This window comes from Megalobrama amblycephala, linkage group LG14 (assembly GCF_018812025.1).
Source record: "Megalobrama amblycephala isolate DHTTF-2021 linkage group LG14, ASM1881202v1, whole genome shotgun sequence".
NCBI classification, from domain to species: domain Eukaryota; kingdom Metazoa; phylum Chordata; class Actinopteri; order Cypriniformes; family Xenocyprididae; genus Megalobrama; species Megalobrama amblycephala.
Window position 1 is genome coordinate 22,702,645 of NC_063057.1, and position 13,966 is coordinate 22,716,610.

The window sequence follows — 13,966 nt, forward strand, 5'->3', positions numbered from 1 at the left end:
CATGTAGCTTCTGATTGATTCTAGTGAATCGGTTCATCTCAACGGTCCTATTTAAAATATGTGTAGCTTTGGAATATCTGATTTGTTCTAGTGAATCGGTTCGTTCAGAAGATTCTTAATGAACAGATTCGAGTTCCTTTTTTCAGATCTTCGGATCTTTTTTTTTTGTAGCAAAATATTTAGTTCATCATGTCTTATTAAATATTCCAGTTAAATATTCTAGCAGTATAATATATATATATATATATATATATATATATATATATATATAACCAAACCTATAATTAATTCAGAATAATTAAATATTTTTAATTAGTAATCAGAATCGATAGTATCTTATATTATTTTGTTTGGTTGTCTATGAAAGATTCAGAATCGTGCAGCTCTAAAATATATGTATGTATTTTTAATCATGTTAAAATGGTGTAAGATTTATGAATTTAATCCATTCCGTTGCGAATGTAAGCTTTTAGTTTTGTTTTTGCACACATAAAGTGTTCTGGTGGTCTTTTGATGACAGTCGTGTGGCGTCCCTCTTCTCAATGCTGCTCCCTCAGGAATCCACAGCGTAGAAGAGGACGCTAGAGATCACATCACATCTGCAGTAGCTTCTGACCTTCTCATATCCATAAACAATATCATATCGAAACACAGTAAACTTGATGAGCTCTGGAAACTTTTACTCAATATGGATTAAGGACACACCCATTCTGCACATTATACGCTATTGGCAAAGAAAACTCGACACGAGGAGGAAAAAATGTTTCTGTCTCAAATTTCTGGGCCTCATTTATAAAATGTTGTGCAGAAACCATCCTAAATTTGATCTTACGATCATTTCTCAGATGTGTACACGTGTGATTCATAGAATGAACGTTAGGAAACGAGTGTACGCCTCTCTTTCAGATGTGAAGTCTATAAATCACAAATGATCTTGAACTCACAGTCAGGGGTTAAACTGGGGCTGAGGCACATGGGCTTACCAGGGCTCGACATGCGCTTGTCCAGGACTGAGGGACAACTGGATTTTTTGATGTGAAAGAGAGTTTTACTCGCCTGACCAGATAAGTAGCTTGATTAAAATGTCAATAACAACCAAAACGCGAGAATGATTCATTTAGCTTAAAGAGATCCCTTGGTGATAAGACTTGAATGGCTTAATATAACATAAATGATGTCTCTTACTGAAATATGTAGTAGAAAACACATGAAAGATCTACATTATTTAAAAAATCCATAACATATTTGGACCATGGGCAGCGCCATTTTGTTTGCGTTCTACGTCGATGACGTCAAATGGTTGCACTCGGCAAGCAACTGGCGCTACCCGTAGCTGTTTTTAGCACAACACGACTCGAAAAAATACAGTGCTTGTAAGATGCCACATTGTGCGGCTTTTGGCTGTAATTTTCAGTCGAAGGGCAACAGGAAAAGCGATGTAAGTCTTCACGGCTTTCCTAACGATAAGAAAAACACCACGAATTTGACCCCTGGCATGTGGCAAAAGGAGTGTCCAAAAAACTGGCCATTGTAGCAAAGAGGAAAGACTGTGAAGGCCTGGGAGAGTGGATACCATCCATTGTTAACCATTTACGGTGGAGAGCCCAAACCTGTGAGGGTGATGCCGAGGTGCTGAAGGAGAAGAGGGTGTCAGTAACACACCATGTTACCAGCCGGCATGACTGGCCAGGTAACAGACATTACCACAGGTGTGCTCATGAGCCCCTTGATGAACAGAGCGAGAGAAGGAAGCTTTGGTCGAGTCCAGAATCTGAAGCCCACAAAGCACTGGTGAGGACAGTTAAAGACAAGCGACTTCTGAAAGACCTGGACCACCTGACCAAGAGCATCCACACTACAACACTAGAGGTATGTTTAGTTATAAACAGTGTTACATCTAAAAATTATTTGGTAGTATTTTTCACACTCAATTTAATATTTTTAAATATTTGTTTCAGGTGTTCCACTCAATGTACCTCAAATACCTTCCAAAGAGGATTCATTTTGGATATGATGTGATGGTCCATGCCTCCATGATTGCTGCTCTGGATCATAACAACAACACAAACAGGGAACAGGTGAGTGTAATATTGACACAGCTCTCCTTTTTAAGCACTATAGCCCAGCTAGTGATGTTAGTTCACCCAAAAAATAACATTTCTGTCATTAATTACTCTCCCTCATGTCGTTCCACGTGTTTTTGTGCACAAAAAGTATTTTCATCGCTCATAACATTACAGGAAACCCTGGGTATTAAGACCTGTATGGCTTAAAATAACGTAAATTATGTCTCTTCCTGAAATTTGTAGTACAATATGGATACCATGAATAAGAACTATCTCTGTATTAAAAAATAATTGTATTTAGTTACGACTTGTAGTACTACAAGTGGTAGTTAAATATTTTTTTAAATTCAGAGATAGTATGTTAAAAGCACATTTTCATATTCATGGTGTCTCATTAGCACAGTTGAGTACACTTAGATGTCCTTAAGTATATTAAGTGTGTGAAAATATAGCACTTTAAGTGCATTATGGAAGTGTCCTTTTTTCACCTGGGTTAATCTGGACTTGGTTGTGAAACATTTTGCGACACAGTGCTTTAAAGGGTTAGTTCACCCAAAAATTAAAATAATGTCATTAATTACTCACCCTCATGTCGTTCCACACCCGTAAGACCTTCGTTCATCTTCAGAACACAAATTGAGATATTTTTGATGAAATCCGATGGCTCAGTGAGGCCTGAGCAATGACATTTCCTCTCTCAAGATCCATTAATGTACTAAAAACATATTTAAATCAGTTCATGTGAGTACAGTGGTTCAATATTAATATTATAAAGCCACGAGAATATTTTTGGAGTGCCAAAAAAAACAAAATAACGGCTTTTTTCAAAACAATGCTTCAGGAAGCTTCAGAGCGTAAATTACAGGTGTGGAACAACATAAGGGTGAGTAATAAATGACATTATTTTAATGACATATATATATATATATATATATATATATATATATAAAGGTAGAGGAGCATATATATATACTATAACTGCTCCTCTACCTTTTCAATTAATGTATATTTATATGTTTCATTTTAAACAGGCAGTGTTTCAAGATGGGGAGACTGTTGGTGAACCTAAGTTCAGAATCTCCTGGAGCAAGGTTCACGAGACGTTCAGAGCAAGACCGGCAGTGGTTAAGAAGGACTATGGCTACATGACGGCAATGGTGGCAGATGTTCTCTCCTCTGTGACAGATTTGATGGACATGAGACTGGACAGAACACACATCATGGCTCCACAACAAACACCATCCCGATCACAGATCATATTTCAGACACAGCAATTTTCACGTTTGAAGTAGCTGCATCTATACACATTGCATACACACACACCAGCATTCTTCTCTGTAGGGCTGTTTAACAATTAATCGTGATTAATCATATCCAAAATAAAAGTTTGTTTACACATAATATGTGTGTACTGCATATATATATATATTTTTATATATTTATAAACGCATACACATACATGTGCATATTTAAGAAATATTAATAATAATAATATTAAACATTTATATATTAATAATTCAAAATATACATAAATGTTTATTGACATTTTTTTCTTAAATATATACATGTATATGTATGTGTTTATAAAAACAAAATAAATATATGCAGTACACACATATATTATGTGTAAACAAACTTTTTCTGGATGCGATTAATCATTAAACAGCCCTACTTCTTTGGTAGTTGAGTCAAGTCAAAATTCAAAGTTCTGTCTAACCCTGACAATCTGACAGGGAAGAAGTCCAGTTGACATGACTCAACTACCAGATTACTGTACCTGGATGATTGAGAGTCTTCACAAACCAGCATTCTTCAAATCCACTTTAATCAACTTTTATTTTGAATTGTAAATTGCAAACTTTCAAAGGTGAAAAATCTGACAAAGAAACATTTTCTACATATGTTTTTTGATCTAATGCCTGTACATAATTCATTCTGTTGATGAAATGCTCTGTTAACCTGAACAATACAAGAGCTTGAAAATCACCAGTCTCTCCAAGCCTGGTCTACTTCTGTATAATCATCATCTATATCTTCGAACCCTGCGTAGAGTCCGTCAGGTTCAGAGTAGGTGTTTCTTATTTTGTTAACGGCACATGATGGAGTGACTCTGCGGATTCCAGCCATGCATCCACCACGTGAACTGACCATATGAAGCATATCTGTAAGATCTGAAACCAGAAGTTTTGGAACATTTATTCTAAGTTATTAAGGAGTTACATTTCCTTAACCTGTAAAATTACTGAAGCCTCCAGACAAAGTGCTAATGTCCAATTTAAATATTTGAATAGACTTCAGAGTCAGTTTCATTGTGTACAAAGGTAAGCTCAATCCCCAGCTGAAAAAAATTCTAATGTACTTCAAGTGCTCTATTTTTGTGCACTAATTTTGTACTTAATATACTAAAATTCATCTTTAGTACTACTTAAGATCATCTTAAGAACATCTAAGTGTACTCAACTGTGCTATTTTGAGAATAAATATATTTTTAAATACAGAGATAGTATATTAAAAGCACATTTTAGTTCATATTTCTTAGTTCTTAAGATTATCTTGAGAAGTACTAAAAATTTTTTAGTATATTAAGTACAAAATTAGTGAACGAAAATCTGAACTCAGTAGGGAAAGTAAAACTTAAAATCACACAAGGACTTACACCAGACTACAAAGGTTTTCATCTAAGGGCATCAGGTATGGACATATGTGCACAAAATAATACAATCCAGACAATTAGGTGACATTTCGTTCATTTTAATGTTGGTCAGAAAAATACAAGTTACCAGTAATGTAACAAAACTTATTCCATGACACATTTAATACAGTTACCCTTAGCTGTAATGAAATAAGCTTTTCATGCAAAATAACAAAACAGTTTAAATTTACAACCAGAGTTACATTATTTTAAATGTAATGTTAAACGTGAGGGTTGACTTGCCTATTTGTCACCTGGTTCTGATTCGGCAGGCCAGCACTCTCCCTGTCGTGGAGACTGACGAGGGTTAGGCCCATAACACATCTGCATTGAGATTGAGACAGACTGCCTCAAAGCTCGCATGTGCTGTGATGCACGGGTTATCTGTGACTGCATAAACAGGAGCATCTTCTCAGCACGTTTCACTGTGTTTATTGCATTCAGTTGACGTATCAGACGATTTTTACACATCAATCGTACAACATTAGTTCAATCCCTAAACTTACCTTGAACAGATCCAGCGAGAAATTGCATCTCCTCACAGCAAACGCTCTCCCTCTCGGTTAGCATCGGCAAGCAATTGCCACAGATACACCATCTATTTTGCCCCACTCTGGCCTCCTCAACCCCCCGATTGTCCTCGATTTGATGTAGTTCATATTCCATGTCTTCGATGTTTTCATTCTCACAAATTTCGTGCTCTGGCTCAAATTGAAAAGGCTGAACAGATGTCATTGTTGCGACGTAGTGGGAAGAAGTTAAGGTAGCCGCGATCGGTGCAACCATTTGACGTCACTACCCAAAATGCATTGCAATATCGACAACAATGGCGGCTTACTACCTCCGAATGTTTTTTTACAAATTTTATAACAAATAAGACATTTTTTGTGAATTGTGTATGATATTTGTATACTTTGGGGCAACTGCAATCTAGCAAGGCATACAAGTCTTATCACCAAGGGATCCCTTTAAGTGGCGATTGATAGTGGATAGTAATGTACTGCCGGAGGGTCACCGTGATTTTGCCAAGTAAGACATGTTCCTGGATCAACATATTGTGTTGATCCTGAATCAGCATTCCAGTCTGAAAATTGAGTCTTAACCCTATTCCTACCCCTAAACCTAATCCTACCCATAACTTATCCCTAAAATCAGAGGGGAAAGATAACACTGTTGTGGAAGCACCTAACCCTGGTTGCAAGCCTAAACTTGACATAAACGGTAAACTTGTCCCTCAAATCTGATTGGTTGATTGGAATTGTATAAAAGGCTCCTGGAGAAATTAAGTCTTTTATTGATGGACTCTTATTTTGATAGTTTGTAGAGCGTATTTCCCGATTCATCCAGTAGGAGGCATTATTGTTGAAGTTTGCCGCCTGCTGCGTCATTATATTATTATTGAGAGAACTGCAACTGCGCACTTAGTTTCTCCTGCCTGTTATTTGGATGTTTGTTGCCGTTTAGTGTTTCAAAGTGTTAGTTCATGACCATAAAGTAAGTTTTCTTCGATTTATATTTTAAATGCGTTTGAAGCGTATTATTTAACTTTTTACATTTGCACGGGCATGTAACGATTCACGTGTGCTCGTTCAACAGATAAACAAGATATGCTATGTAATTTCTGCTAAATACAGATGTAAATGTTACGGTTTACATAGTAATCATTCTATAATCGGTCATGTTTGATACTTTGTAAAGATTTAACCAGTATTACTGCCTTTTTGATGGTTATTTGGGAAATTGCATTGTTTGTTAATGTAACTGGATTTATTAATATATAATAATACCGAAGTCATTTCATGGGACCAGACCATTAGTTATATTGTCTTCCATTGCACATCCTTTACATATTTAAAACTGCAGCTGTTATTTAAAGATTATACTGGAAATGTTAGTATTATTGATTAAGGAATGTCTGATTTATTTGTAATGATGTACCTATTTCCACTTACACTGTTATATTTTGTTATTTGTAGAATAATATTCAATACACTTTGGAAAGAAGCTCCAGTCTCCTCATTCTTTGTGTCCTGACCGACACCCCAGGATAGTTAGAACTAGAGCCTAGTAGTCTCCTTTCCTCTCCAACAGGAATGTTGTTCCAGGATCAACAAAGATGTTGATCCAGGAACATGTCTATCACCAGACCAAGCTCAATTTAAAATTGAACATTGGTCTGGAGAGTCTGCTATGTATTTTCTACTGCAAAAGAGGCATGATCAACGAGCATTATTCAGGCAATTGGATAGTCCTTCAACCAATCAGATCAACGATCCGGGTGACGTACTTTGCAGCGGGGCTAGCTGGTAAATTAGGCTTTTACAAAAGCCGGTCGGGAATAAGTCAAACACATCCTTCTTTTTTATGAATTGTTCCAGGCCAAGTCTCTGTTCCATTTTCAAAGAAAACTTGCCTTTGAAATCTTTTAAAACAGCATCGACAGTGGCATCAACTGGTTGCTGCGCTTCAGTGGCCGCCATGTTCAATGTAAACAAAAAGCTGCTTGCCGTCGCGTCGTCATCGTGTTATACCCGCCAATAGCGAGCAAGGTGGATAAACCAGATTCATTTGTTTTCCTGAAATGGTCCTGGTTCAACTGGTTTCTTCATTTTTCTGCACTCGTGACACGGTTACAGTATTTCATACACAAGTCTGAGCCGAAAGGTGTGTGTGTGAGATGATTATACTGCCCTGAACTGCAGCTTCTGAACTCAGATGTACTGAAGTTTAAAAGCAGTAAACTGTCTTACAGTTTTTCAGTGTATTGGAAACATGATGAAAATGGAAAGAACTATTGCATGAATACATTCTCGTTTATCTTTCGAGCACATCACAGAAGACGGCATGCAAGACTTATATAACAGCCTATAAAGTTTTTCTTACAAACCCAAACTTGACCCAAGCCTGAAGCTATTCATGAAACCTTAACCCAAACCTGACCCAAACCCCGGGAGTTCTTCAGGGCCCGTCGGGCTTGGGTCGGGTTGCAGACCTCTGAAGGACAACCGGTGAACCAGCGCCAAAGACCCGTGGCGTAAAAGTGAATGTACCACACAAATGTATTATTTCTTAAATCAAGATACATTGTATCTTTATGTAAGTAGTATTTTATTGGATAACTTTTACTTAAGGGGGTGGGGGTCTAATGCTATTTCATGCATTCTGACTTATTCACATTGTTAAAGAGTTGGATTCTCATGCTAAACATGGCCAGAGTTGGACGAATGATGGAGTATTTCTGTGCCAAAAATTCTCTTCCAATTCCTTAAAGGATTCAGGTTTTCTTTCATGCATCGGTCTGAGTGACGTAAACGGGGGCAGAATTCCTTGTACGGGCACTTCTCCCGGAAGAGTGTGTGCACATGTCGACCAGAGCTGCGTTCCAGTTCGGTTTTTAAATGCCCTTCCCTCGCTAACTTCCCTCAGTCTCGTTGACTCGGATGTACGTCATTACTTACGTTGCACGAGCACCCACTACTGGCGAAACCTTTGCAATGGGCTGAACTGGAACGTCCTAAGCCCTTCATCACTTGGAATCCGCAATGGAGCTGATTTATTATTTATTTTGTCCCCTTAAAAAATGTTTAATACAGCATTCTATATCTATATATGTGTGTTTTAAATGTTTAAAAAATAATTAATATATCATAGAGTTGTTTGTTGTGGGGTAAATTAAACGTGATATGCGGTGATGTCATGATCGTGTTGCATTGTGGGTTATGGAGCTGCCTGAAGTGTACATGTGAAGTAGACCGAGGGAGCGAGGGTCTGTCCATATAAACTTCCCTCGTCCACTTCACAAAGTGGAACGCACTTCAAAATGGCGGCAGGGATTCCCCCGAGGGGAAGTGTTTAGGGAAGTTTGCGAGTGCGTGTCTAAAACTGGAGTGGAACGCAGCCCAGAGCCAGAGAGCAAGAGCACGCCCATCAACGCACGTTCAGCTTTATGGAAGTCGTCGGCAGCGCTGCACAGGTCACAGGACTGCACCAAATCAACAATGTCACCAAAGAAGTGTGTTTTTGGTGTGAAGGAATGATAACCTTGCTTCCCAAAGAACCCAGTGGAGCTGAGAGATTTGTGCTCACACATTACATTGATGCACTCTCGACATTTGTTATTAAAATAACCATAGAAACTGGTCGCTACAATCACTTTTGTATTGGTTAAAATGAATGGAGAATATCTTACGGTTGCTCGAGCCCTCAGGATCGGCGCTTATGGTTTCATAAACAAGGCCCAGTTCAGCGCTGGATTTACAGATCGTTTGAAACACCAACCATGATTTTGCATACCCCTCAGCAAATGTGGAGTTGCGCCCCTGCCAGGGATAATAAGAAAATAAGGAAAATTATATATTTATATTCTTTATATACACACACACACACACACACACTCTCTGTATATGTGTGTGTGTGTTACATTCTGTCTATAAAGTACATTTACTGTATTATGTAAAATGTGGAGTACGTATACAGTATTACAGTACTGAAAATAATGTCTGATTACACACCTGTTCTGTCTACAAACATTTGAATGATTGAAGACACTGTTGTTCTCCCAACATTCGGCTTTACCTTTTGACCCCCCTCAGTCATTGTAAGGTCATGATTGATAACATTGTCTGCAACAGTGTCCTTATTTCTTTAGAAACATGTCCACAATCTTAACTCTTCCACTCTTTTGCCTCCGTACATCATTACTCCTCTTCTTCACGGCTGTTGACACTGTTTGTTTCTGTGTTGTTCTTCCATTATCTAAATGTGTGACACTGAGTTGTGCTCTGTCAATATATGCTTGTCAATGAAGCTTCATGAGATGCACCTCTGAGCTATTTCAGAGACCTGGTGGATTCAATGCTTTACATTCTCCTTCATTAGTGAAATGAAAAATTAAAACGTTAAAATAGCATGTCATAGGAACCAACAACAGCACATACATTTAGGCTATACCCATTTCTATTTGTATCGCAGCCACTTTAAATTCACATAATGTTTCACTTCTGAGTAACAGAAATATGTATATATATATATTTAAATATAATGAAAATGAATTGCCAACTGAGACAAGTTGAGGAAAAATACCAAGTAAAACACAAATTTATACATATGTGTTTGAATGTTTCTGTAATGAACAGTTTTTAGAAAACCAGAATGCCTGTAAATAAACAATATATTAATGACTGGCATTTCACACAGTAGTCAATGAAAATACAGTTGTCCACAGCAGAACAACTGCAATTGTCTGAAAGAAGTAGTTGTGTGGGTGTTAAATATATATTTGTGTTTTTGAAAGAACAGGTTGAACATCAAACAGTAATCTCAATAGAACAGGGCCTTGGCGCCATCTACTGGCAATTTTATATTGATATTTAGTAGTATAATATTTATTTAGCCTCCTTTCATTTCGGCATTTACAACTCGGTTTAAATGAGCTTGCTAGAAGTTCATAGAACGATTTTTTTAAACATAGAAATTCAGAATATAATTAAGTAATGCATCCACTCTACTAGCTTTTTTAAAATTATTATTGGAGCCTATATAGCCTATTTCCTATTCCCATGTTCGTGCATAATTGATATTTCAAAATACATTCAAAGCTTTTTACTGTTGAGATTAGTTTTTTTTTAATGTATCCAAACCTAAATAGTATTTTCTTAATATCCATTCAATTCAATTAAATTCAAATTTAGTTGTAGGCTATAGCGCTTTTCACTATACATATTGTTTCAAAGCAGCTTTACAGAAAATGCATTTCAGAAATGTAGCCTACATATAAAAATACAGTTAGTTAGTTAGTCATTTATTAATCCATCATACAAGTAGCTGCATAAAAGTACGAGCGCTATTTTTAAATTAGCCCAGGCACATTAAGTATTGCGTTCAGACGTGCAGAAGTTCTCCACACGCACGTTAACACGTCTTTTAGCTTGGTTAGGAAAGAAATGACACAAAGCGAGCGCCATGTCAATAAACAAGAGAGGAAGAAGAAATCGAAACAGAAAGTGTGCCTTTATCTTCAGAGAAGACGCCATTTTCAGACCACCGAAAACAGACCCTAAAAACAGTTTCCATCCTAACTGCTGGTGAGTTCAGTGATGTCCTTCTCACAGTAACTTCCATGATGTTGTGATGTGTGTCTGTATTAGATAATCTCTGTTTTTCCTGACGAGCCCGACTGTGTGTTTGATTATGGGAGGCATTTCCGGTTTGGGGAATTTCCACTCAAAAAGACTGAAACAAATCATAAATTTGCTCTACAAATAATCCTCATCTGTCAGTTTAACTGAATGAGCTGTAAGATTTCCTTCATGTTTAGACTTTAGGAGAATGATATATAGCGCTGGAAAATCAGATTTATTTCTCTGAATCGGTTGTATGCATGTAGCTTCTGATTCATTCTAGCGAATCGGTTCATCTCAACGGTCCAGGGCTGCGTTCCAGTTCGGTTTTAGACACGCACTCGCGAACTTCCCTAAACACTTCCCCTCGGGGGAATCCCTGCCGCCATTTTGAAGTGCGTTCCACTTCGTGAAGTGGACGAGGGAAGTTTATATGGACAGACCCTCGCTCCCTCGATTTTGACCGAGGGAGCGAGTCTACTTCACATGTACACTTCAGGCAGCTCCATAACCCACAATGCAACACGATTGTGACGTCACCGCATATCGCGTTTAATTTACCCCACCACAAACAACTCTATGATATATTAATTATTTTTTAAACATTTAAAACACACATATATACACATAGAATGCTGTATTAAACAATTTTGTAAGGGGAAAAAATAAATAATAAATCAGCTCCATTGCGGATTCCAAGTGATGAAGGGCTTAGGACGTTCCAGTTCAGCCCATACAAAGGTTCCGCCAGAAGTGGACACTCGTGCAACGTAAGCAATGACGTACATCCGAGTCAATGAGACCGAGTGAAGTTAGCGAGGGAAGGGCATTTAAAAACCGAACTGGAACGCAGCCCAATTTAAAATATGTGTAGCTTTGGAATATCTGATTCGTTCTAGTGAATCGGTTCGTTCAGAAGATTCTTAATGAACAGATTCGACTCCCTTATGGCATTTCAGATCTTTTTTTTTTGTAGCAAAATATTTAGTTCATCATGTCTTATTAAATATTCTAGTAGTATTATAGATGTAGGCTATATATATATATATATAAATTCAAACCTATAATTAATTCAGAATAATTAAATATTTTTATATTTATTTTTAGACTCTATAGTATCTTATATTATTTTGTTTGGTTGTCTATGAAAGATTCAGAATCAGCTCTAAAATATATGTATTTATTTTTAATCATGTTAAAATGGTGTAAGATTTATGAATTTGATCCATTTCATTGTGAATGTAAGCTCTGGAAATTTTTACTCAATATGGATTAAGGACACACCCATTCTGCACATTATAAGCTATTGGCAAAGAAAATGACACAAGGAGGAAAAAATGTTTCTGTCTCAAATTTCTGGGCCTCATTTATAAAATGTTGTGCAGAAACCGTCCTAAATTTGATCTTGCGATCATTTCTCAGATGTGTACACGTGTGATTCATAGAATGAACGTTAGGAAACGAGTGTACGCCTCTCTTTCAGATGTGAAGTCTATAAATCACAAATGATCTTGAACTCACAGTCAGGGGTTAAACTGGGGCTGAGGCACATGGGCTTACCAGGGCTCGACATGCGCTTGTCCAGGACTGAGGGACAACTGGATTTTCTGATGTGAAAGAGAATTTTACTTGCCTGACCAGATAAGTAGCTTGATTAAAATGTCAATAACAACCAAAACGCGAGAATGATTAATTTAGCTCAAGTGGCGATTGATAGTGGATAGTAATGTTGACCAGGTGAGTCACTGTGATTTTGCCAAGCAAGACATGTTCCTGGATCAAGATATTTTGTTGATCTTGGATCAGCATTCCAGTCTGAAAATTGAGTCTTAACCCTATTCCTACCCCTAAACCTAATCCTACCCATAACTTATCCCTAAAATCAGAGGGGAAAGATAGGTGAATAACACTGTTGTGGAAGCACCTAACCCTGGTTGCAAGCCTAAAGTTGACATAAGCGGTAAACTTGTCCCTCAAATCTGATTGGTTGATTGGAATGTTGTTCCAGGATAATGTTGTTCTTGGCAAAATCACGGTGACCAGTGGAGTGGGGGTGATATTGCACTAGAGATCGACCGATGTGGGTTTTTCTATAACCAGTTCCGATGTTTAGAGGTCAGGGTCAGCCGATGGCCGATATGTGCTGCCGATTTTTTTGGCAGATATCTTGAAGTTTTCCCCTTCATTTGCATGCCAAAATGTCACACTAATAATAAGTGGATGCACAACATTTCTAAACTTAACATCATTTATTAAACACTGACTCGAACCTCTCTCGAATCTTAATTTTGTGCACCGCAGGGCATTAAAATAAAATATTTATCCAAAGTTAACCAAACAAATCAATAAACTGACCAAGTATTAAATATATAAAACATGTAATATAAAAAAAACAACTGTCAATCATTTACATAAAAGTATTAGAGCATTCATTAAGAAGAATTTTTCAAGTTTGTTGGAACATAAATGTAAACTTAAATATACATTTAAATAAAATAAATACAACTTTATAAATAAAAATCAATCAAACTGAAATATATAAAAAAGAAAATATATAAAAAATAAATAATAGTAATGCTGAAAACACACTAGCAACAAGCAACGTTTGTGATTGGTATAAATGACACAGAACATCTGAAGTGCGTTCTAACTTTCTGCAACTTTCTGCATTTTTATATAAAACAAAGTCCTCAAGTAACCAACTGTGAATAAACACTTAAAGTTCCCTTTCGAAAGGGAACTTCTACTTTGCGATTGCAAACGCAATGGGGAACGTCACATGACCCAGGTGTCTGAAAGCAACTATCCAAAAACTCCAATCCTATTGGCCAGCGACAGCCTATGATGTAATATGGCGCGACCCGGACGTTTAAAAGGAGCGCCTGGAGAAACAGAAGACATCTCATCGTCTTTCGGTCCTGTTCTGTCTGATCGCGACTATATCAACTCCGGTAGGGTTTTTTATATATGCCTTAGGGTTTGACACTTGATGTACACATTCTTTCTGTCTGGAGAGGAGCACGCATAGACAGTGCTTGAGGGCGCTGTAAGTATGTTTGTCTGTTGTTTACTGTGAGTGTCTCCCTATT

At 37.3% G+C, this 13,966-nt stretch overlaps 2 protein-coding genes across 2 annotated transcripts in view; both read left to right on the forward strand.

Moving 5' to 3' along the window:
- Nucleotides 1-1,252: 1,252 nt before the first annotated feature.
- On the forward strand, nucleotides 1,253-3,507 carry LOC125244363. The gene is made up of 4 exons (XM_048154452.1): nucleotides 1,253-1,313; nucleotides 1,469-1,869; nucleotides 1,959-2,078; nucleotides 3,098-3,507. Exons 1-4 carry the CDS (start codon nucleotides 1,253-1,255, stop codon nucleotides 3,356-3,358), a joined length of 843 nt encoding a protein of 280 aa, XP_048010409.1. The 3' UTR covers nucleotides 3,359-3,507.
- A 7,197-nt stretch (nucleotides 3,508-10,704) lies between these two features.
- The window catches only part of LOC125246016 (neoverrucotoxin subunit beta-like), a 46,792-nt gene continuing 43,530 nt past the window's right edge, over nucleotides 10,705-13,966 (forward strand). The window contains exon 1 of the mRNA XM_048156860.1: nucleotides 10,705-10,841. The gene's annotated coding sequence lies outside the window, so the exon portion shown is untranslated. The remainder of the gene's footprint in view (nucleotides 10,842-13,966) is intronic.